At 35.2% G+C, this 27282-nt stretch overlaps 1 protein-coding gene across 1 annotated transcript; it reads left to right on the top strand.

Annotated features, from left to right (window-relative positions):
- On the top strand, positions 1-27082 carry ANXA10 (annexin A10; the record flags this gene model as incomplete). The annotated part of the gene is made up of 12 exons (XM_082281794.1): positions 1-18; positions 11267-11348; positions 13287-13381; positions 16886-16999; positions 18811-18901; positions 19297-19376; positions 22130-22183; positions 22327-22420; positions 23771-23866; positions 24504-24562; positions 26100-26222; positions 27014-27082. 12 exons carry the CDS (start codon positions 1-3, stop codon positions 27080-27082), a joined length of 975 nt encoding a protein of 324 aa, XP_082137920.1.
- Between the last annotated feature and the right edge of the window lie 200 nt (positions 27083-27282).

A 27282-nucleotide genomic window follows, 5' to 3' on the forward strand; every position in this document is an offset into this window, starting at 1 on the left:
ATGTATTGTGGAGATTATGTGAGTATAATTATCTGTTCTCTGAAATCTTTCGAAATTTTCATTCCTCTTGAGTTGTCATCATATATGTTGGGATCCATTTCCTTCCATTGGTAGAAATTAATCTCAGGTAAAGATAATTTATTTGTGATTTGGGTCTAATCCTGGTCTTACTTATGTTATATATTAAATGTCTGAAATGCAGGTTAAAATATAAAGACTTATCAGTTCCTGTCTCATAATTTTAAACCTTTCAAGAAAAAACAAGCCTCCTTGTGAGATCCTGTAGGTGGGTTTTCTATGCTTGCACTGAGCTGCTACACAAGAAACTAAATTACATACTATCACCCAACTGTATTAAAGTTAAAAATGTGAGTTTTTCAGAAGACACCTATTTCTGGCACTATTTGGGGGGGGTTATAATTTCACAAGACCATGTGTAGCCACATAAAGTAACAGAATAGCTTTATCATTTATAAACATTTGGTTTTGTTCATAGTGTGAAAAATATTTTAAAGCAACAGAATGCTACCTTACAAGAGCCGTAACACCAGAAGAGTTATCAGTGATTGTTCCCCATCAAAAAGTTGTACAATATATTAATGGCTTCACTAGTGCTCTTTAAGAAAAATACATTTATAGTGATATTTTAAATCTCCATTTTGGAAACTATTGAAGCTACTATTTCATGACAAAATATGAAATTTCTCTCTGTACCTGACTTATCATTATGTTCTCTAAGGATTTTCTTTTTATTAGTAGTAGTAGGAATAATGATTCATTCCCTTCAAAGGCTTTTTGCATGCACATTCTCAACAAACTTACAAATCAATATAGAATTTTCTAAAGGATAAATATTTTTCCCTTATTTTAATAGCAAGTATAATTGACTAATTAGTCCAGTCTTGCCAGTAAAGTATTTCTTCTGATAAGATTGTATTGCATATATTTGCTTTTCTAAAGTAATTGCTATTGAATCAGGATTAGTAATACATTTTGTCTTCTGCAATTTGGGATCTTGCATTCTTTACTAGACAGTTAAGAACTTAAAAGAGATTTTTTTCTTAGTTTCTTTTTTTCCTCTTTTAGTTACAGTGATTCTGTAATCTATTCCTGATAATTTAAGGGAGACAGAAAGAATAAGTTTACCTGAAAAAGGTAGTAGATCTCTTTCAGTTAGAGAAGTCAAGAAATTCCATTTCTTTTCTTCTACTGATTTACTGCCACTAGTTGTATTTAAATAATTGACACTGCATCTGCATATAATATGTTGTCTGATATTAATGGTAGTACGTTATAACTTACAGAAGAAGTTCTTTTAAGTCATTGCACTTGGCAATTATGATATTTGCAATAATAATGCAGTATTTTGATAGCATTATAAAGAAAATCTAACAGATAAAACAATTGTTAACTCTGGCAGTGTTTACAATAGGTATGAAGGCTTAATATAATGCAACCATCGCACATTAGTCTGGCTAGTGAACCATTTGAGCAGAGGGGACACTTAAGTTCCTAATTTTGATCCACTGAATTACATCAAAATACTCAAAAATAAATGGTGTTAGTACTATCTCTTTATTCCCTCTTCTTCTAAACATAGCAAGACACACTGATAAACCCTTTGTCTTTTCGTAATCACAGAAACAAGAGAGCAGAGAAGCAAGTGTAGACAATGGGGAGCATATCAGTCCCAGCAAAGACAGGAAAACCTGATTACTGGCTGTCTCTGAGAAGTACTGGAATAGATTCTTGGGTTAGGTAAATTTTTACTATTTATTCCAATTTCCATGTGTTATGGAATGGAAAGGGAGAGAAATTAGGTATTTTTATTAACCGGATCACTGGATCCTAGGAACAGACTTCCCTGCTGAGGCATCCAGACAGAATGGGGACATGTAAGGCAGAGCTGCACATAAATATTCTCCCCTGGATGCCTGCTGGTATTTCAAGATAAAGTTGGTCATGGAGCAGTGGCAGTTTTCTCTGAAGAGACTCAGCAACAAAATAGCAGAAAAATCACTCTAGCAAATCTCAAGCAAGGAAACAGGGCTTACACAGGACTGAGTGGTGAGACTGTAACATTAATTTCTTCTCTACTCTTCCTAAACACAATTTTAGATTGAGAAAAATCTTAAAAGCACAGTTTAGACTTAGAGATATTCTTCAAGGAATTCCAGAACATTGAATATACCATTAATTCAGAAGCATAAGAAAAAAAATTTGGAAATATTACTTTCAAAATGTGCTTGGTTCTTTAAATGATCTCCTTTATATTTTATGCTTCCCATATAAGTAATTACATACATTATCTGTGAACAATCAGATAGGATAGAGTCCCCCAAGATCAAGAACGAGATGTACAGTTTACAGCAGCAGCCCTGCCAGATTCAGCAATGCAAGGCGCCATCATTATATACACAAAATGGTTCCCTACAGTAAGTACCACAAGTAAAACTAACAGAAATTAGACAAGATTACATCTGTGACCTCTCTGAAATACATACACTGAGAGAGACTGGAAGCTTTGGAGAAAGAATTTTCTATGTTTAGAAGTACCCCTTCCACTACTATATCATATATTATTGAAATTAAATGTAACATATCCAATAAACTCACAGCAAATCAAAATACTCATGAAATTTTTATTTAATAAAGTTTCACACAAAAGATATATTTGCAAAAGTATAGCTAGCTCACAGCATGTGATTAGCTAATAAAGAAAGCATTTTATTTTAATAGACATTCCCTATGGGAAATATTCAGACTAAGGAGTCTGACTTCAATTGTTATCAGCAGAATGACTTACTGAGCAAATATTATTAGAAGGTTGCTCAAACTTTAGAATGCTTTTTCCATCACAAGACTGAATTGCCTGAAGTTTACACATCATCATTTGATAAAGGCAGCCTCACCTTTTACTGATACTTTTGTTGAACTGCTTATGACTTTGGTCAGAAAAAGCTGTTACTTTTTTGCTCTTGCACAGAAGGAAGGTAATTTCCAAGTATCATTTTCCAGAACTATTATACATTTTTCATCCATTTCCAATCTCTTCTGTTGTTTTGATTCATTCCACCAACACCACACAAACCTGTTCTGTCTGCTCAGCTGATTTTGGAATCAGTTCCCTACAGGAGAGTTAAATGAACATGCGCAAACACAGAGAGATATGTATAAAGTGCCCACCTGGGCCATCTCTGTGGAGACAGATCTGTGTTTTTGAACATGATGGTATCCTGAGATCAGAAAGAGGAATAAATACCTTAATGTTAGGAATCACTGAATCACCTGTGGAGATTTGCTTGCCTTACCTTTAAGTGCTTTGACACTTTGTGAGAAAAAATGCAGAATATTTTTGATTCTCTTCCTTCTAAAATACAGATATCTCCTTCACTAGGATGCTGCAGAGGAAAGACAGTATGAAAACCATTTTTTTATGTTCACATACTGCAGTTTGTCTAAACTAACACACAGAAGGGCCAAATTGCTCTTGGAAATTATTTTGATGCTTTTTGAAGGTGTTTTCTTTGTAATGCAGAGAGCTCTGCCATGCTGAATCCTAAGCGCACAATAAGAGCTCCAGCAAAATGATGAATATGTCATGAGGGATGCTAGAATCCAGACATCAAAATTAAATTGTGCAATTCTGCACATCCTTTCAGTGACTATACCAGATATTTTCCCCATTCTCCTCAGAAAATTTGGCTCTATTTGTGCGTATTTGTCAATCCACCTGTTCCTATCAGTAACTTTGAACTTTATAATGAACTTCATATTGGCAGAGGAATGCAATCTCTTCTGAGGTTTTGTGAAAACACTGCTCAGTGTGGGTGAGGGAACCAAATTCTATTACCAGTTAAAAAAATACAGCAGTAGAAACTCAACAATCATTTATGCCATTGGCCTAGCATTAGCCAAACAATACATCCATACTTCGGACTCAGTCACAGGACAAACCATATTTTACTTAGCCAGTGGTTGTCTCAGAAAGGACCCAATGGCTTGTGAGTGTAGGTGGAACAAGGAGAGGAAATTAATTTTAAGTAAGTAGAAAAACAGAGACAAAAGAATCAGGAAAAAAACCCACTGCATCTGCAGTGTTCGCAGAACAAGTTGTATCACAAAATATTGAACATATGTTGTTTTGTATTTCAAAACAATACACCCTCCTAATACCAAAAAATCCACAATCTTGCACTCAAATTGAGTAACTGAATCTGACATCCTTTGGCAAGCAGAACACCTGTGTTTGCACTTTTGAGGATTTTCAAGTGCAGACAACTTGAAGGAAATGTTTCATTTTCTGTATCCTGTCCACTGTACCTAATGAATATATGAATATAGCATATATATCATATATATTGTAATAAGGTATATATCATATATATCATATATATCATATATGGATATGCAAATCTAGAAAAAGAAAAAATTCATGAGTTTTTACAAGGTTCATCAGGAAGGTAGTGGCAACATGCACTGTATAAGTAATCAGGATATTTGAAGGATATCTGGGTACAAGAAGAGTTACGAGACTATCTGTTTAACCATCATCTTACATAAAACAAAACTTTACTGACTTTTTCAAAGTTATGTACATTTACACCAACTGAGGCCCTAGCCCTTATTTCTTCTGTGTGCTTTTTAGGTTGGCATTTCCCCAAGGCAATATTTAGATATCCCCCTCCACCCCTTTATTTTTTAATGAATTACTGCATTTGGCATGAAGGAGATTAATAATGAGCTGTCTGCACTGATTTTGATCTTCTTCCAGATGCTTAGAAATTCAGCTCTGCAGTTTCAATGTTTGCCAATACCCTTTGGAAAGATATAGCTACATTCAGATACTGACGAAACAGTGAACACCTTACTTACTATGGGATCTGTCCTAGTTTATCATAAATAGAACCCATTTAGGAAAGGAGTATTTTAAATGTGATTGATTTATGACTGATAAACTGGCTTACTGTAGCTTTCATACGGACATTAAAGTTAAGCTCACTTTACAACACAGAACCATTTAGGCTGGAAAAACCTCTAAGATCGTCAACTCCAACCATCAACCTAATAGTACCAGATCCACCACTAAACTATGAGCCCAAGTTCCACATCTCTGTGTAAATAATGTGTTTAAACATTTAAATATCCATAACATAAATAACAACTTTACTATCTGTGCATGTATCAAAGTCTGTCACTTCTAATAGTCAAATCTCCTAGGCTCCTTGTCCATTATACCTTTGCTAATTTCCTTTTTGGAAATGAGTAAATAAATTGCTCATGAAGTTTATAGTGGTTTTGTACTAACAATGTATGCAATTCTTTCCACTCAAATAATTATATTATGTACACCAGTGATCACCAACACAAATTTCAGGGTTTGTGCCTGATCCTAAGAAAAGTTTAGAATTCTTCGAAGAGTGTGTCTGGAATTGGAGAACATCCTACAAATTGACCCAGAGCATAATGCAAGTTTCTTTATCACTCAATCCCACATTACTGAGACTAATGGGTGTTTGATAATGTTTACTTATTTTAAAAACTTTATTGGAGAAATTCCTGTTAATTTCTTTATTTGAAAAAAATTATAGAATTATTAGATTGAATAGAGGGTTGGTAGGCCATCTATCCCAGCCTTTGCTCATTAAGGACAGGAACCAAAAGTTCCATGAAATCAATAAAAAGACTTCCATAGACATTATCCATGACATTAGGATGAAGTTCTCATAATAAGAATGTTAAGCAATCCGAAAATGTCCCTGCTCTTCTCAACTTACAAAAATATTTCTGTTACTTTGTCACAATTTGTTTTACTTGGATGGGTTGGAGAGTATTGTATTTAGAGAAATTATATTCAGTGAACATGCACTCAAACTCAAACTCATACACTCAATCACCAAGACAACCACAATGCAATTTTCACTTCTATAGATTTAACTTTGCCATGAAGAGCAATTTCTGCTCATCCCTGTAGTGAATCATCTTAAGGCATGCAGAAGTTCATAAGATCATACTGGTAATTTTCCCATGCTCACCAGAGCTTAGGGAAGCAGAAGATGTTGCATAAGTACAACAGAAATGGCCAGCTCAGAACTCGTCATCCTGATGTCAGAGTCCAGTACTCCCTCACTAAGTTCTTTTAGATATTTCACCCATAGAGGCTGTAATGTATAAAATCAACTTAAATGATTTTACACAGGCTTTTCTAGCAGAGTAATACAAAATGCACTGAAAATGTAACACAAATGTAATACAGATGAGATCTGCATTACTGCCTTTCATGATAGGCTCACTGCTGCAATGTTGGGCATCACAGGGAAGGAATACATGGGTTTAAGTCAGCTCAATAAGATGGCTTTTTTTCCAAATTATTTTGCTACCTTCTTAGTATTTATACTCTGTGTTGGGCTTAGATAGGTATTCACTCTCCTCATGCTGATCTGGCCAAGTCAGGAAGACATTCACACTCTTTTAGTGAAGTCAGGTATAAATGTTTATACCACCAGTTCATCCTCTCAAATGTTGGTGGCCACACTCAGTCTCCTTTGTGTTGAGCTAAAATAAGCTTTCTTTGCAGCAGCTGTGGTCAGCCACATCCTGCATTTTTCCCTGAACTCCATGGGCACACTGCTCCTGCTCAGCTCCACTGAGCTGCCTTCTGTTACAGGGGTCAATCACAGCTGACTTCAGTGGAAATGAATGAAGTGAGATAGCAGTACATGTAACAACACTCAGGTGTTCAATCAATCCAAAAAATGCCTTGCTTCAAAACGGGGCAGTAGAAATTCTCTAGCCAAAAATAACAGAAAGGAACAATCTATTTACATGTAGTTGCCTGTTCCCTGATCAAAATTCAATCTATTGTAATTTTATTCAGTTACTAAATGCCTCTACAGCTCTGCTCCCTCAGTCTGTGCAGTGATGAAGATTGCTGCTATCTAGACATTTCCTAGGCACGTTTAGGTATGGCAAGCCTGTATGATTTTGGAGGAAACATGATTTTACACCTTGGGCCCTAGCTCCTGGAAGCAGAACCTCAACTTTCCTACTGTGATGTTGTTTTGATATATTTCCTCAATTTCTTGAGGTATTTCAAGCAAAAGAACATTGTAACCACAGATGCTTCTAAAGTACCACAAGACTATAACAAATCTTTGCAAAACAAAATGCCTGCCCCAACGTTCAAGTCCATGTCTCAGTACAGATTATTGTAAATCTTGCTCAACAACTGAAAACTATACCACCTTTTCTTCTCCCCAGACAACTACACCAAAGAGCATTAGAGTGGTCATTTGATCAGAAAAACAAACCTCTTGAATTTCTGTATTACTTTAGAAGCAAGGTTTTCCTTCTCACATGCTGTGTAGCATCTCGTCACCACAGGACAGCAGTGCTGCTGTCCAAAATGCAGGCTCACTACCTGGTGTGCAAACACCAATTCACACACCAAGGTGAAGTATTTCTATTTTTTAATTCTATATGCACAAGGTAATGAGCTATGTGGTAATCCACAAAAGACCAGCTGCCTGATCTTTAGAACTTTACAGTGTTAATACATTTCAACAAACAAAGACACTGGTTACAAATTGCATAACTTTTTTGTTAATTAGTAGTTAAACCCCTACTTGCTAGCTATCACTCTTGCTTCTCATGGTAATTAGTCCACGAGTACAGTTCTTAACCTCCATTTGAGTCTGGGGCCTGTGTTGGGTAGGTAGTCAATGAGTTGGTGGTCATGAACTCCCACGAATTGCCTTTCCTCCAGTTACTGCTCAGTTCTGCTGACTTCACTCCTGGTGTCTCTTGTCCTGATACCCTATTCATCTTGGGATTATCTTCCCTTTTCCTTAAAACAAAAAGATTACCCAAGCATGCAAGATTAACAATGCATTTTGAGAGCTGTCCAGCTCTAGCTATTGATTAACAACTCAAAAAATAAATTTGCTAGTTTGGTTCAAGTCTTGATGTGCTCAGATCTTGAGGGGCTTGATACCAGTGCCACCTGCCATCACAGCACTAGGGACTATCATCAGTGATAGCTCTGTGGATTGTCTGCACAGCACATACTTCAGAAGGGCACAGACAGCAGTGTTCATCCTAGAATCAATCCCTGTCCCCACTGAACTGTCTACAGTAAATTTCCTTGGGTTTGCCTTCCATGGCAAATATTGCATAGCACTCTCAAAAAAAAAAAAAGGCTACAATTCGCAGCAAGCAGTAGGTAATTGCTATGCAATCACATTGAATTCAGACCCCAGATTAACAGAGTTCTGCTCTAAATATTTGGCCCAGGCCTGCCAGAGGCCATATTTCAAAAATTCAGTGAAAACAAGTGGAATAACTTTAACAAGTAATAAACACCTTAACATTTTGAAATTAAGTGTATAAAGAAAGGATGCTTCTGCGGGCTAGTCAAAGACAGACACTCTGAAAGAGATTGAAGAAAAAACTGACAGAGGTTGTGATGGGATAAATCTTCCTAAAGGCAGCCTGTGTAAACACTGTGTAAAGTAGCAAAGTGCTTTCTTCAAGGTACACAACATTGAAAAAACTCTGTGGGCTATGCCAGCAGTAAGACACCACTAATTAGGCAAAAATTCCTTCTGTGGACCCTGATAGCATGTATGCTGTAAATCCTAGGTCTAAGTTCAGAGAACTGGTACATTGGCAGAATGCTGAATTTTTGGAGAAACCCCTCTGAAAATCCAAACACAAGGCACACTGAAAATCCTTTTAAAAAATGCCTTCTGTGAGATGGAAAACTAAGCCACCTACAATGTGTACGCTAGAAGAAAATTGTAATCAAATTTATTTTATTCACTTTAATTCAAAAATAAGTTATATTGTACTGTATCTTCTAAACATTTTTACCAGAACCTTCATATTTAATCTGGCTCTACTTAAAAGCATCATGTTTTATATTCTGGATAAGAGATAGGCATTCACTGGGTAAGGTTTAATCTACTGATGGTAAGCCTCAAATAATAAGAGAGCAAATACTTTATCAAAGAGGCGTTCAGCAGCTCTGCTGAACCAAGGGAGAATACAGCACACTCAAAAATCCATTAGTTTGCCCGAAAGATACATCACAAATGCTGTGTTGCCTTTTTTGGTAAAAAACTTACAAGTCTGCAAATCTGTATATTCAAAACTGTCTTTTCTATGACCAGTTCCTCCATTATATTTTTGCAATTATGCATTCATGCAAAGTCCTTTTCTTATTTGAATGTTTCATGAATAAAGATATATATTCAGAAATTATTAATATTTACCTCCATTCAGACTGAGAGGTGATACATGCTTTGAAAACCACTTTTGCTAATGTTTCACTCCAAGGACTATGCAGGAATCCATTCTTAAAGCATTTGCTGAGTTAACTACTTATGTCTGATTTTAGTGCAAATATCATAAACACTGAAAAGATCAGTGATTCAGCTGTTAATTTTGTGACAACGCAAACCTGGATGTGTGAAAGGAAACACTTTGAGATAACCAATCTTTACAGGAACTGAGCCTGTACAAAGCTGATGCAGAGATGAAGAGTCATCACCTGTATTTAAAATTAGATTCAAATAAGAGCACACTTCCTACATTTTCTCTTCTCCTCACCGCCAGCCTTCTGACCAGTGAGGGCTATTATGAACCCAATTTCTGAAGCTAATATCTGTGGATCCCTATCCTACATTTATATTAAGTGCCAAGCGAGGCCCAGGGTACATAGACAATTCTCACATTGACAAAGGAAGATGGGATGGAGCATATCTTAAGGATGAGTATGCAATTTATTTCAGATACAGGAACATATATCAATCCAAAAAAATTGGCTTAAGTGTCACTGTGTCCTCTGTGGCCAACATATCTCCCTATTTCCAAATCATTTTTTCTCTCAGCATTTTCCCAACTGGTTTATGAGTAAAAACATACTTCATGTTCAGTTGTAAAAGTTGGACCTTGTATTTAAATGACGAACAAACTACAGAAAGACATCTGTCTATTGATAAGTACTTTTTGTGTACAGGCATGCTGCCCTATTAGTACTTTTTAAAGTAACTCCTCCAAAAATCTGAAATTTCTGGCTATGTACTTTTTCTCACTTAGCCACAGACAATTCGTTCCTACTTTTGCTTGGTGGGTCTAAAGTAGTGATCAAATGTATCAAGAAATGGTGTTTTCCTTCTCATCTAAAATATACAATTCTTGTTTGGTGTTTTTTAATTCCTCTACTTAGATTTCAAGCCAGACAAGTGTGAATAGTGGCTATGCACAAAACTTATGTGTATGTCATTACTACTGAAGGCACAATGTACAAAAGACTTCCAAGTGTATGTAGAGCAAGCAAGCAAGCAAACAAATTAATTTGTGTAATCCATGTAAGTCCTGATTCTACGAAGTATTTGTAAAAATACCCCATTCATATTTATAAAACATATCCCACTTTTCTTTGAAATGTAAATATAAAGTTAACAGTGTCATTTTAATCAGATGTTCTGACTGAGTCCAGGAATCATCATAAAAGAGAACCTTCACAGCTGGTACATCAGGTAAAGCAGATAAAATTCTCAGATGAACTAAAGAGGTTAACCAGGAGACAGAGCTAAGTGTCTGTCAACCTCAGTTGTTTTCTTCTGTTTCTACTGGTCTGTGATTCTATTAAAATTAATTCTGTTTATTATTCACAGATTTCTTAATAAGAAAAAATACATGAAATAAAGTATCACTGAGAGTGAGCTGACAGTAATTTAATCAGTTTCAAAGCAAGCAGAAAATGGTGCTGCCTTCTACATCGCATATATCAAAACTATCTCACACTTAGCAGTAACACCATCGCTTTAATAAATCACTAGGTTGGTACCCAACCTACAGATCTCACTCATCATTTTCTCACTAGTCCTTTCAAATTAAAAATACCATGAGGAATAAATACTGAAGACTGTCAGGGATTCCATAGATTAACTTTGAAATATAAAATAATATTTTTTAAAAAGTTTAGCAAAGGGATAGACATTAAAATTAAAATTTACATTTTAATGTAAACCCTCATCATTTGTTTTCCTATTCAGGCCTAACTCATGCTAGGGGTAACTTTCTCTAACATTCCAGGGTTAACTGCAAGTTTAAGTTCTGTTTCATAATTAAAAACTTTACATCCTGCTCCCCATGAAGCAAAGAAAATTTAAAGTTATGATTGTTGGTTTTCAACAGAACTACGTATACCATGTAAAAAATATTAAACATATCGATTAAAGTCTGCTTTTTCCTTTTGTAGACACAAGGAACAATTCTTCCCGCTCCAAATTTTAACCCTATAATGGATGCCCAGTTGCTAGGAGGAGCCCTACAGGGAATTAGTGAGTATCTTGACCAATTCTAACACCAATTTCCTCTTTTTCAGAAAGCCCCCATAAAACAACAAGCATTAGGCAAAATAAAAACTCATAAAATTAAGTGTCACCACCTGTCTGCAGATTCCTCAAGGAATCACAGTAAGTCACACTGATGATGTCCAAATAAAACATCTGCATTTACAGGAACTATGAATTGATCAAGATTAATCTAAAATCCATACCAACACTTACAGTAATGAACACTTCATTGAGAAAACAAGAAAAAGAGAACAGAATTCTGTGTTACATCACTAGAGTGAGGGCCAAGAAATGAAAATATTTTAGTTGTCACTTCAACAAATAACTGCTACCAAGGTCTGCTAAGTCTCTTAATCAGTCATAAGTAATAAAAATAAATGGAGTAGAAAGTTTAAAGAATTCCTTATCTTTGCAATTTTTGCTTTCAGTGTTTGTTCCAAAAACCTTTTGTTCACAAAAACATTTTTCTCTGTTCAGATTTTTGTATTTTCCTGTTTAACCTTGTTGGTATTGCTGAGGGTCAAAATACTGATCAATTTTTTTACTATCTTAAATGTTTTCCTCACTTTAAAACTGTTTTCTGTATCAGAGCTTTCGTACCCCTTGGGTTTTTCACAAGATTGTACAGCACCAAATCACTCATTCTGGTTTCAGTTTCTTTAATGAAAATGTGAGGACTCAGACTTAATGTCGAATGAACCACAATAAGCATTATTCATCAAGGGGGATCTGAAGTATCTTTATGATTAAATTGGCTACAGATGAAAAGCTTTAAATATCTTCCTGTGCTTCAAACCGTACTTTTAAGGTAATGTTGCTAACATGAAAATATAGAGATTATATTCTTCATTTAATACTCTAAGTACAAGCAAATTAACCTTAATTTTAATCTTCCTATCAAAGTACATGGAACAAAGTTGTGATTTAAAGGACGATTGACAAAATAAACGGTTCAGCTTCAGAGGAGATAAAGTCACCATATCCTTTACAGGCACTGACACTCTGACTCTCAGTCCTGCACATGGCATTAATTCTTATGAGCATGTTCAGTCACATATGTTGTCCCACTGATACCAGTAGTACTACACAAGTGAATAAAGATTTATGTTTATGTTTTATAATATCTCCTAGATCTGGATCCTTCTCAATTTTTACTATAGAAATTATATAAGCTGTAAAGATTCCTAGTTATAACTATTTCTGAAAAGTAAAAAGAAACCATTATGTACAGTATCCCAACCCTTAGGATGCAAAAGCAATTTTAAAATTATAAAATAATTTTCTGAATGTGCTAATAATATTATTTTTCATAAACAATAGTACTGATTCATTATAGGAGTTTACTAGTATGCTCTAGCTATCAAGCACACCACCATAGGTAACCTTCAATAAAATGCCCTTGGAAATGGGGAAAAATACTATTTTTTAAAACTTCATAACTTACTTTATACTGTTCCTCTGAAATTATAACTTTGAGTTTTTCAACAAATGGTCTAACAGCAATTTTTCATCCCCATAAAAGAGATCCCTAATTCTCAAATGACAATTTAATCAATATTAACAGAACACACAAGTATGACTTCCAAGGCTCTGCCACAAATCCTGCTACTGGGCCTAGATCTGACTTTATGAAAGCCCATATCTCTTTTATTGATGCTTTCAAATCCATTGAGCTTCTGAGAGGTGATGATGCAACTGATAATAACAGACTGCTTCACTTTTTGATGGTATTACACCAGCAAGTGCAAGATACACAAGCACAGTAAATATAACTGATGTTGGTAAATACTAGTGGGATATTATTCTCTTGATCAGTTTTTTCAAGAAATTAGTATAATGCTTTTAAACAAAACACGAACAATCACAAATATAAGTAAATAACATCAGGTTGTTAATTGAGAGTCTGTGTTGTTTCCTTTTCAGGTTGTGAAAAAGATGTGTTGATTGATATCCTAACTCAGCGTTGCAACTCACAGCGGCTCATGATTGCTGAGGCATACAGAGACATGTACAGCAGGGTACGACAGAAGCACTTTGTACTTTCATTCTTTCTTTCTCTCCTGCCTCCTGTGCAGCTGTCAGCCCTTCTCTCAGGTCAGTCACTGGAACAACAAGCCTGTCAGACAGCTGGCTGGCACAACACGTTGACACACAACTTTGCTCATTGGCTATTGATACCTCTGACGGTATCAGATTGTCATTTCTACAGAAGTATGTCTGCCACACACAGAGTTAGAAAAGGACAGGGAAAGTTCCTTCTTCTACAGTCCATTCTACTCTATTGACCAACCTAAAATTTCTGAACAGACTTATTTCTTCCTTTATGTGCTTTTGGGAGGTTATGAAATACATTTTTCAAGTTTTGAATAAATAATAAAATAGTATTGTAACCAAAGAAAAACACCATACAGAGAGTTACAGGCTTTTTATCTTACTTACATAATGATTAATTTTCACATCCCAAGCACTGACATTTTCACACCTTGTTCCATATAATTCCATCTATACACTAAGGGCAATACTCATCTGAGCTGCTTAATGTTAAAGTTATGAATCTTTGAAAGGTGTTTAAAAAATTTTGACATAAAAAGTTACTTTTTTAAAAAATTTATTTTATCCATATTTACTGTATATAACAATGTAAATTTTGTTATACGGGTTCTTAAACATACACAGAGATAGATATCCTCCTCCTAGAACTGGAGGAAAAAGAGCTGGGTTTAAACTGTGTAGTGGGTTGATCCTGTGTTGCTACTCATCTCCAGGAGATCAATGACTTTATTTGGACTGTTAGAAAAAATCAAACACACAATAATTGTGATATTTTAGATGTAGCCTTGAATGGACAAGTATGTTTTATAGAGACCATAAAAGAACAATAACTGAATCACAGCTATCCACCTTCCAAAGACTGTGAGAATGATAGAAATCAGGGCACATAAATTATTAAAATTGTTTTTTCTGTTATGAGGTATTTATTATGTTACCATCACACATGCAAACCATACAAGTTCAGTGTTTATCCATGCAATATTTCTCACTGAGTTTTAATCCTACTTATGGAAAACTAAAGTATGTCAAGCTACCCAAAGGTGCCTGTGATGTGAAGCACCCAAGCCCATTCTTTCCAAGTGTTCATTTATCTCCTTCATCACTGGACAGTCCTTCTCTACTCCATCCATAGCAGCTGGCTGGTTTGTTTTAATCTTTTCTCTAGAGTGTATGAACTGTATCACTTTAACAAGGGAAAATATTTAAAAGATTCGTATCATGTTTTTAATTTCTGCTCTCTGATATATGAAGATGATATAGAGATAACACAGTATTGCAATAAAGAATTGGCAAATGTCCTTCAGGAATGCAGGTATTTCATGTTCATGGAGAACAATTATTGACTTGCTCGCCACTGATCTAATTGGTTTTCCTTTTCAAATGAAAAATAAAAATACAAACAAATCAATAAATCCCCATGAAAACATATCACCTTTAAATTCATACCTCTTTCAGCCATATGAGTAAACCTGAAGTGGTATTAAGCCAGTGGACACAGACCGAAAGATCTAGAAGAAAGAAAAAAGCCAAATAAAACCTCAGATGTCCTTTTTAAGAATCTCAGTCTCTAAGTCTATGAATAATAATAGAAGGGAAAGGCAAACAAACTTTTCATATTCCAGCAATCGGCTACAGAGTACTCTAAAATTCATGGAACATACTACAATATACCCACAATTTTAATTCGAATGAATTCATTAAGCACCAGGTACACTTTACAATGCAAGATACATCATGATACTCTCGACAGTTTGAAAAAAAACCCCAGCAAGAACATGATACATCTTACCTTGAGTTGCTCCAGTTTGCACTTTGGAAGATAATTTAGCACACACAGCATTTCCCTGGCTGTAATTTGTCCTACTGGTTATATTGCATTGAGCAAATGCACCATTTGGTAGTCCCAGTTTATGAGTGGTAAACACGGCAGGACAGAGAAGAGACATGGCAAGGCAACAGCAGTTTTAACCTTCTCAGTTCAATTTATGGTAAACCTGTTGGTCCAGTCCTCTGCCCTCTTTATTTCATTTCAGTCTGCTCAATATGGTAGCCACTATGCCCATTCATTAGGCAAATGTAAACTGGGACACATTAGGAGAGAAATATTAAAAAAAAGAATAAAAAAACCCTGAACTAGCTGCTTGATTCAGACATACAGAGAAGTTTTAAGATTCCTTCTTACAATTAGCCTTCAAGGATTTCTTACAGCAAAGATGATTAGGAAATTTAAATAATGACAACTTAGAGTTGTCTTTTCTTATTTTCAGTACTTCACTTCCCTTAGTTCTGATTGCAGGAGTAATTTTTAAGTAGCATCCATTTGTATTATTAATCCATTTTCCCACAGGCATGTTATCAGAAGTAAAACGTCTTAATGAATTAATTTCTACTCCCTGTGTGATTTAGTGGCTGTCAAATGAATCTAAAATGCATTCGCTGGAGACTGTGTATGTTTCTTTGTCAAAAATTTAATTTTTACTGTGCATATGTCATCCTTCACTGCTATTGTAGCTATTAAATAAATTATATTCAGAAATGTATCAAAATAAAAGTACAGGCCTGAAAAAATACAGCTCTGGAAACATAATAGTGTATATCATGGGAACAGTTTCTGGCATGCTTTTCAATTCAGACACAGACCAGAACATATCTGACAGGTGTCTAGTGCTGCACAGAAAACACTAAAGAAAAAAAAAAAAAACTGCACAAGTGTCCTCAATCAGAAACAAGAAACATCAATAGTAAGCTAACAAGCTTTTGGCATTTGAAGTATTTTGAAGGATGCTACCAGGAATGGGGAGAATGGGGAGGAAACTCTGTTCCATTACTCAGCTACCTCACAAGAAAGAACTGAGAAACATGAGAGGGGGGAAAGACGGGTTCCTTATTATTAATCCAGCATCTATCAAAAGTAGTGAATTCAGTTCGAATGTAAAATATACCTGAATTGAAGCACATAACCTTCCAGCAATCCAAAGACAATAATTTATGTACTAGGAGCAATACAGATGATTTTTTTAAATTATTCAGATGGTAACACTGAAAAAAGCACAAGAAATCACTTTTGTTTTATGAGATTCATCTTCCAAAGGCACTTACCTCTCTTGGATTCGCACAGGGAATATGTTAAGGGAAGCTACAGACACTCTGCTGTGATATTCAGTTTTCCAAGACTTTAAGTAATAGTTACACTTAAACATCTGCATTTTCTTCTCTGTTCTAATGAACTGAAAACCAACAATCCATTGTGGTCTACTGGCTTGTGCATCTGTACTCATCTTGCCCATACCAGCATAACAAGAATGTACTATTTAAAAGAATAATTTTTTACTTAATCTTAGCCGGAATTCATCTTTAACAGTTTATCCTTAATCATTTGAAAAGAAAAGCACCAATAATTTTTAAAGATGTCTTAATAGAGTGTGATCATTGAGATAATCCTGTCTGTGCATTCTCTTTTTCTTTTCAAGGATCTAATAACAGACCTAAAAGAGAATCTCTCTCATCACTTCAAAGAAGTTATGGTTGGCTTGATGTATCCACCTGCCTCCTATGATGCCCACGAGCTTTGGCATGCCTTGAAGGTAATCTTCATATTCAGAACTGCTTAGAGTTGCAGTCATTAATTAGAGTACTAAACGTACATTAAATAATTTTTTCACATTTGATTGGTTGATAAACTACTGAAAGTTAGTACACTGGAGTAGTGTACTATCACATAGTCCACTAGTCATCAGAAATACAGTGCAATTTCAAGTTTATTCATTGGTATGCTAAAACCAGCATAAATAATATCCTTGACATGTAACAAATACAAGCCATATAACAGCCATGGTAATCTCAGTAAATGAAGAAATATGTATACAGGGAAATGTAAGGTGCCGTTTTTGCAGGCATTTATGTATGTTACAAACCAAATTTATTTCCACAGCCAGTGCCATGCACTAAGGCTCCACCTCCCAAAAGACCAATACTTCTTTAGCAGAACATGTCTTTGCATAAACACTTACAAATTGCTCTGTGACAAAGCAATGATAACTCCACTGAAACAGAACTGATTTCCCATTTTGAAGAAAATATTTCCTTTTCTTCCCAGGATCTGAGACTTCAATCCTCACACAACTGAAGTTTTGAAACAAACAAAAACATTTTTTCAAATATCAGGTCATTAAATGGTGAAATTCATTCCTACAGGGCACTGTGGAGACCAAAAACACAAATCAGTTCATAAAGGACTTCAATAAATTCTTTGAAAACAGGCTGACTGTTGGCTATTGAAAATACTAATCCTTTTCAGGAAATTCCTAAATTGCCAACTCCTAAAAGACAGGAAGGCATATCAGAGTTCAACACTGTTTTCCTTTTCCTTCTATGAATATTTGCTACTGTCTGCTGTCACAAGACACAGATTACAAGACTTTGGGCAAGATGATCTATCTCACCAATTTTGAGAATTCCGTTCCCCCCCCCTCCACCGCAAAAAAAAAGTTAACTGCTTTTTCTTGTTCTTCAGACATTTAAATCAATGCACTCTTTAGAACTACTGGTATGTCTTTATTATAGTTGGCATTAGAAGGATTGTGAAATACCCTTGCTAACAAAGGAATCATGTCTTTCATTAACATTATTGATAATATTGCCAAAGTTTATTTTTTCCTAAATATGAATCAAACTTGAACTTTCTTACAGTAGTCTATCTTGATCTGGATTCTTATGGCCAAGGTAAAAAAAAACAGGCCATGCATATCTATGAGCGCTAATGTTCTCCCATTATCCCAAATGCAGAATACTCATTAACACTATCCATGTGCATATCAAAAGCAGCATATGGACCACATCTTATGTCAACTAAAGTTTATAAAATTAATTCAAACCCTGTGGGAAAATACAGTGATTTGCAGAACTGCATGAATGGCCATGGTGCTTTCCTTTAATACCAAGTTCTATGCTAGACATTACAGACTGTAGAGTTCCTAAATAAATTTTTAAATAAAAGGAAGAAGATAGAAGACCAACATAATAGCTGTGCTCATGTCTACTTCAGATTTCCTGAATACTTGCTAGGGATGTATGCTGAATTTTTGCATCTGATTTCTTTCAGCTAACCATAATTCTTACTTAAGCTCTAAAATTATTCCCATTATGTTTCTGTCAACACTAGTCTTGCTTCATTTCCCACTTGGTAATGTACATGATGAAATTCAGATTAAGTAGAAATATATATTAAGTATAGGGTTTTACTACAAAAGTAATTTAAACAGGTAGATTATGCAAACATACACTTTTCAGAGACTGATATTATTTTGTTATTTCTGATAAGGACAGCATTGCTTTCTTCTAAAAATTGAGATTTCTACTACACAACATCTTTTCATAATTACTTCTTTCCATACAGGGAGTAGACATAGAAGAAAAATGTCTAATTGACATATTAGCCTCAAGATCAAATATGGAAATCTTCCAGATGAAAGAAGCCTACCTAATGCGTAAGGTTTTTTAACAAGTGTACAGTAGCAGTTGTACTATGTGTGTTGTGGAGGTATTAGCACACATGAAGGACCAGAACTACAAAAACAACCCCTCAGTACTGACTGGTTCCCTTCCACATCCCCTCCCATTAACTGTGTACAAAAGGCTGATACAATGTGGTGGGTGAGCAGGTGAGGGGGGACAGTGGCTGAGGGCCCTCAGCAGGGCCAGACAGACGTGCCAGCCCCACAGCCAGGTCCTTGTAGAAGCTGCCCAGGTTACAGTGGAATAGACACAATAGAAAATGGACAAGTATTTGAAGCCTATTTATCCTTTATCTGATAATCTTCACTTGTACTATTTGGAGCATGTTCATTTGTGATTTAGATTATATGTTTTTGGCTTAACCTAGAATATAATACTGATCTTCAACAAGATATTGATTCTGAGACGTCAGGTCACTTCAGAGATACACTCATGAACCTTGCTCAGGTACTGTAAAAACAAGAATTGTGACTTACATTTCTAAAAGATTCATAATGACATTTGATAGTATTTGATAAGCTTTACATTTTAAGGTGACTGTGATTAAAGCTAGTTCAATAGGGCTGCACTTTTGAACAAGAGACAGGAGGGAAGCTGATGAGGAAGAGAAACGGAATTTCTTCATCTACTCTGACTTAGATTTTGGCTATCAGATGGAGACAAAGGTAAACAGATTATTTTATAAAGTCCCCTTGGTATTCAACTGCTGCCCCTTTGCTCCATATGTCTCATCTCAAAAGGAGCCTACTTGCATGTACAAATGTGATTGTCATTTTTAAAAGCATGTGTTTTCTCTGTTATCAGAATATACCATAAACCAGTCAAACATTATGTGAAAGTAGAGATATATTCACATTTGACTAAGAAATACAGAACTAAAGAGTTCACTGCTTAAAATACAATGCTCTTAGTGCTATTGTATAGGCTAAATCACAAAATGCTTGCACAGAGGCAAAGAAGTGTCACTTTTACACACCAACTTTTGCAGTTTCACCAGTCTGTAATTTATACAACAAAGTTGTCATCCTCTTCAGATAATAAGCTCCCATTCTCATTGTAGCCACTGTGCTCATTATCTTTAAAATCTTTTGTAAACCAGAGTAACAAATAATGACAAAAAGGCCACCAGGGGATAACAGCATACATAAGATGCATCTGTATTTTTATATACATGCATGTCTGGGGGAAAACTTCTTACACAAATTTAAAATAACAGGAGGCTTCACTGAGGTGAAAAAGATAGATGTTTCAAAAGTAGAAGCTATAAACAGGAAATATTTTTTTCTAATGCTGGATGTTTTTTCCCTAATAATGAAAATTCTTTCTGGCTTAAAAATGAAGAGCTAGAGGTTAAGCAACATCACCTCTCATAATTATTAAAACCATGGGACATACTTTAGCTGTCAAATGAACCAAATTTAAAATAATCTCAGATTATACATTACTAGTCCTTATTTTCTTATACCCCGGATATTGATAAAGAGGCCTAAAATCAGCAATTACTTAACCAACAAAATCTGCTATTTCTCTCAAGATAAGGAAGAGCTGCAGGAAATCTCAACTTTACTCAGTTATACTGTATACTTCTGAAGATTGTTAGTCGAATCACTCATGCTTGAATATGATCTTATATTAAAACTCAGTGATATTTCATTAAAACATACACTTTCTAGATCTATAACCATGCAACATTTCCAATGCATCTTTTAATGATTTTTTGCAGAAACCCTTTGCTTTGATTTCTATTAAATCTTGGGATTGATGACACACATCAGACTACTGAGAGAAGTAAACACGCTCCACATATGCAGAGCAAACTATTCAATTGCTATAGTATTGTATTTATGGTTTTCATGTTCAGCGTGAGGCAGCTAAGAGGTTATAGGGTATGGTCCTTCCTAAAGAAATTAACAGAGTAATGAGTTTCAAAATCAGGCTAGTTAATATTCTAGTCTGAGACAAACAGATTTTATTCTAATTCTCTTTTTTTGGGTATTAATTGAAATAAGATAATTTTCTACAATTTAAAACATAATTATACATATGTTACTGGAGAAATTGGGCATTTGATTCATGTAGAGTACTACTAAAGTTATTTTATTGTTCACTTCCCTGTCTTTATTCCCTTATTTTCTTGTGTATGTAATTTTATGCAGTCATTCCATCATAATTCACTTCAAATAATTTATCTTACTACTAGAAATTTCACTGCGTGAAATTCTCACCATTTAATTAAAATGTAAACTAACATTTTTAACAAAAAAGAACTACAAATAAGTAATTTTACAAGCTGACAGCCAATATCTAATTTTAATTCTCCACATATAAGGTAACACGACTGTAAATTTTAAACTTAATTGCTTCAAACACTTTTATTAAGGGAGTAATTACATGAGCTTCAGATTCTTAAGAGTTCTGCAACTAAGGCTGATTTGTATCCTTACAAGACGACTACGGTTAAAAAAGCAATTCCAAAAGTAGTGTGCTCGTCTCTTTTTCTGACTATGTAATTCAGATCATAGTGTGTTTACTAAAGAAGTTAGCTTGTTTTGTGTAACTGAAAAGCTATTAAATGTATGGGAAAATTAGAATTATTCTTTTGTGGTTTGTGTATCAAAGTTGTCAAACAATTTCCTAGTCTTGGATCTTCATTTTAGACAATGATTATGAGCAAGCAAAATCTCCATTATTTGGTGAGCTTGCTCCTATGGTTTGTGCAGGAAGAAAAAAACATTGAGAAAAGATTCTTCTGGTAATACGCATATTGATAAGAACTAATCAGTGAATGGCAAATGTTAGTCCTATCCTGGTTTTCCCCTCGGAGTTACATATTAGAGTAAACAATATAATATCCATAATTCTGAAAATGGTGGTGGGATTGTGATGATCAGGTAAAAGCTCATTTAAAATAGGACTAAAATTGGACAGGTTTATCCACTTTCCCCCCCTTTTTCCTCTCACAAGACTGCTTACCATTCCAGACTTCCTCTTATTAAAGAAAATTAAGACATAAAATAATGTGACAACTTGAAGATTTTTCTACATTTGCAAATTCAACCATGCAACATACTGATCCAACCTAAAAGCCTATACATGTTATCTCAAGAAATTCAACATAGCTTCATATACAGAGAACTTTATATTCCTACAGTGGTTTACGATTTAACTTTTGAAGAAAATGTATCTCTTTTTTCCCTCAGGGAACAAGGATGGAAGGATATGCTGACCCTTCTACAGCTGCTCAGGATGCAATGGTAAATATGCTCAGATGTGACGTTCTCAAACATTAAAAAAAAAAAAAAAAGGTGAAAAGTGATTTAGGATGTACTTAAAGTATTTTTATAATAATTTTTTAATAATATTTTTATAAGTTTTTTCCCTTTTTCTGATATATTAGATTCTATGGGAAGCATGTCAGCAGAAGACAGGCGAACACAAAAACATGCTGCAAATGATTCTCTGCAACAGGAGTCACCAGCAGTTGTGGATGGGTAATCCAGCAGTTCAGCTGTTTGAATATAGAGTGGAAAGGAAAAATATGACTTGCTAAGAAAGTCATGCTTTGCATACCAAGACAGTCAGTGTGCAGCAGGACATTAGCCTGAAACCTAAGTGTGAACTGTTGGACCTCTCAGACTCCCACTGATGTTAATGGGAATTTGGAAGTAATGCAAAACCGAACTTTGCCTGATGACTACTGACGGCTGTAGACAGAACAGACAGGCATCAGGATGCCTAATAACCCAGAGAAGAATGCATGACCAAAGAAAGGCAAATACTACAGCTGCACTGAGTCTACACATGACATAACAGGAGGAGGGAGATTTTTCTTAACTATTTTTTCATTTTCTCTAAGCAACTCTTAGGAGGGAAAACACCTTGGGAGAGCTGGATGGATTGTTTTCAAGAAATGTTTGCATGTGAAAATACATTACTGTGTTGAAGCTTTTCCCCAGAAGTTTCATAGAAATTTTTGATGGGAGCACTTCTGTGTTCACATCTGCTCTCCCATAATGAACATAAACACAGAAACATAAGGGCCATTTTTATTTAAAACAGAAAATCAGACATAACTACAGATTGCAAGAAATTTATGTGAGCTTATCCAAATCTTCCATTGTAGAAAAGAATACTATTGTATCCTGTGACAAGTTCGAGTTTCTGCTCTGCAGTGGAAAAAGTCTGCCTGCTGACAAGTTTATCACTGTGCAGCCAGTTGTATTTCTTATGTCAACTTCCAACAGTAGCTTAGAACTACTTTGCTATCATGGATCAACAAATTCATTCAGCTGATGATGACAGGATTAACATACCTGCTCTATGTTCTGCTCTCTCCCTGAGATTTGAGGGCTCTGCCTGTACAGTAGTCCTCCATAAGTTTTGTAGTCAGCAGAAAAAAAAGTTCCTCTTTCCCTGAGGGTGAAAGCACACCCTGTATATTTGCAAGTCTGGATACCTGCATGATGCAGCGAGCGTGCATGTCATGCAAGTCCTGGCTTCTTGCCACAATCCATGAATCTCGCCAGTTTTAGCCAAGCCAAGCAAGGAAGCCGTCTTACTAGTGATGTTCTTACAAGTTTCATGAACAGATGTTGCTAGATATGCGGCATGCATTCGTTTTATACTGTAGACTGAAGAATGTCCTGGAAATCAGGTTTCAGGCTACTCATTTAGGTTGCCTGACCTGGGGAACATAAACATAATGAAACACTGAGAATAATAAGGGGGAAAAATAAACTCAATAGTTATAGTACTGGGGAGAAGCAAGGAAAAAAAAAACAAAATAGCAAGTTGATTATTAATGAACTAGAATAAAACAAGAATTTTTTCCCCCCCCCAAGTTTTCCAGGAGTTCCAAAATATCTCTGGGCAAGATATAGTAGATGCCATTAATGAATGTTACGATGGATACTTTCAAGAATTACTGGTTGCAATAGGTAATGTAAAGATATTGTTTTTGCTAGTAGAAATCTCTTAATAAATATCTAGTATATTATCTCTTGTGCATTAACAATATTATTTCTCTGATATTTTATCCCCTTTAATCTCCTATATTGTGCAATAAAATTTTCAGAGATAATTAGAATATTTTAACCACTTTCCCATGTTTGTGTAAATCTAAAAATGTATCCATGCAGCAATAGTTTCTGACTGAGCAGAACTAGTATCTACTTGACTTGCTAATAAATTTTGTGTGATTAATGATAACTGCATTTCCAACTGATTTTACACATACTAAATAACCAGCTATGTTTTCAAGACTTTGGTGGTATACAAACAAATTTCAAGCTTTATATATATTTGTCCTTCATTTATAGAATAGGGATAAAAATATTTCTACAAATAGGACATGTGAGTGTATTCACTGATATTTAATAGGCCTGCCAATGCAATAGCAACCCAAAACAAGTTACCAAACTTTTAAAATTATAAATATAGTTATATTAGTGAATATTGGTAGCTTAATTTTAAGCTGAGGCGTGGACAGCACTACCCAGCTTTATATTTCAAGGAGCCAAAAGAAATTATTTTATAATCATCTTCTGTTTACCTGTTGCAATTCTTCTCTCCTAGTTCTCTGCATTCGTGACAAGCCTTCCTACTTTGCTTACAGGCTTTATAATGCAATTCATGTAAGTAGTCATTTTTCTTCACATGTCATAAAAAGAAGCTTCCCTATTTTTTTTCTTTGTTTGATTATTCTTAAACAAGTACTTACAAATCAGTCTCTTCAGTCTTTAAGGTGTGATTGCATGTTTTAAAACTGTTGGTACCTACATTAATTTCAAAGCAGTAGTGCCTAAGCAACAGTTAGAATTCAGCAGTAAAAGTAAAAGGTTAACTACTTAGATACCTTCAAAAATATCTGTCTGGTAACTGTCAACTGTTTTTTAATTGAACACTTTTTTCCTGTGGATGGTAACTCCTCCTGCTGTGCAGAACTCAATGTGCCTTTTTCTTACTATGTAAGTTTTTGTCTCTAGAGATTTAATAATTAATTTTTGTCTCTAGAGATTTAATAAGATTAAATAAGATATTTTTGGCTAAAAATTAAATAATAAATTAATGTTACATAAAGACAAATGGTCATATTTCTTTGCAGGACTTCATGCATATTCTTTTATTTTTTGTGAAAGTGCCAATTTATTTTTACTATTTTTATTGCCACTAGATGTCCCCATTCTTCACACAATTACATTATGAAAATTTATTTAGAAACAGTTACAATATTGATGCCTTAAGAGGCCTCCTAGACACAGAGACTGGACAGGAGTAAAAGAATAAAATAGGTATTTATTTCAAAAGCCTTCAAAGGTACGCCCTGGGGAGCCAGAGGCTATTGCCAAGATGGACCCCAAGATGGATGACAGGTCACGAGTTCTTCACACCTTTATAGGTTTGGTTCATTTGCATATCAGGGTTAATTCTCCAATTAAAGCTTCAGTTCAATGATGTAAGTTCCCCTCTGCTTGTCCTCCTTAGAAGCTCTTTGGATTATACTTTTTGGGCCTAGGATGGTGTGGGTGGCCTTGGAGTGCAGGCCCGGAGAGGCTTTTGTTATGTCTACCCAGCCTGAGAGAGCAGAAACCAACAGGCCCCAAGAAACTGCAGGGCTGCACTCTAAGCAGTACAGGACTTGAAAAACACAAAGGTCAAGATCTAAGGCATCAATATAACAGATCTGAACACATGCTATGTAAATTCTAAATCTATGGTTAAAAATCTCACTTAATTCACATGAGGCAGCAGCTGTTGTGAAATAGATTACTGGCCTCATTATAGTTTGAATGGACTCCACAACAAGAGCCACAACTGCTACCCACAAACTGAATTCCTAAGAATACTGACAGAAGTTCATCAGAATTTCCTTTTTTAAAAGTTTCAGTGCATGGATAAATCACTCGCATATGGGGACTCCTTGTTATTCAGTAACATGAATTCTATTATTTGAGTACATGAAACCTCTCTAGGATAAAACCCTTACATGCTTAGACTCCTTTAAAGTCTAGGATACCTTTATGGATATATCTTATGTACCCTATATACTTATATATCCTATACGGGTAGATCTTGTCTTTATCTATTAAACATTAATAGGAGCATACACAGATGGGCAAACACATATTGTTCAACTGTCAAGTTTCCTCTCATCTTCTTTTTTCATTGTAGGACTTTGGGTTTCACAATAAAACAGTTATTAGGATTCTCATAGCCAGGAGTGAGATTGACTTGATGAACATACGACAGCGATACAAAGAGAGATACGGGAAATCACTCTTCCATGACATCAAAGTAAGTTTTCACAAACTTTTGCATATGTTCAGCACTGGTATCACACAGACTGTGCCCCTCTGTTTAACCATTTGGTTTAAAACAAAACAAACCAAAAAGCAAGGTGTAAAAACAATAGCGCATTTTCAGTGCCTCAGTTTGATTTGAGCAAGTGAGCAGTGAATTCTCAACTCACTCTCTGTGATTTTATCCCTCCCCAATGCAAGATGTGTATATAAGCAGGGCACGACAGTGTGCACTGAACAAGAGTTTGCATGAATGATTTCTACACTATTTGATAACATCTTATTTCATGTTGACCTGTAAGGCTAGGTGATACCACTTCTGTGCAAAAATGAGATAAATATCTGGTTTTATCCTTGGGCTTAGGTAGTACCTTCACAAACCCTGTTCCTCTCCTACTCCTGGTTTGTATCTGAAAACAAAACTTTGAAACTGTTTAATTGTACAAAAAAATGATTCTTGCTAGGACACTACCTTTTTTATGTCACTATAATCCAACTGCAAGATGTGCAGCAACTGTACAAAACCGCTCATGAATTTTTGGTATTGAACTTGAGGATCAATAAACAGATTTGATCCAGCCTTTCAAAGGTAGATTATCTCTAGGTGCCCGAGCAACCGAAGGCCATGGAAAGTGAAATTTAAAATATCTCTGCCTAGAACCCTTATGAAAAAAGTGCAGTGTTTTACAAAACCTTATAATAGTCTAGTCCTTGTCACACACCAAGAAAAGAAAAAAATCAGAAAATGTATAGCCACAGAAAAGTTGATTTTTTTTTTCCTTGCAGCATTTTGCTTCAGGGCATTATGAGAGCGCTTTACTTGCTATCTGTGCTGGTGATACAGAAGATTACTAAGAAGATGAACTCTGAAGGCTGTGCAAACCTATTTTAAATAGAAATTGAAACTATGTGCAATGCACTAACTGTAAAAGATTCCTATTTTACATAATAGAACAGAAAAATTAGTACTGTCATATTTGCTAATATTAAATCTTTCTTGAGACAGGAAAAAATGTTGGCAGGAACAAGGTTTTATCCCTAGTTCTAATTAATAT

The sequence above is a fragment of the Coloeus monedula genome (assembly GCF_965178545.1).
Source record: "Coloeus monedula genome assembly, chromosome: 5".
In the NCBI taxonomy this organism is placed as follows: Eukaryota; Metazoa; Chordata; class Aves; order Passeriformes; family Corvidae; genus Coloeus; species Coloeus monedula.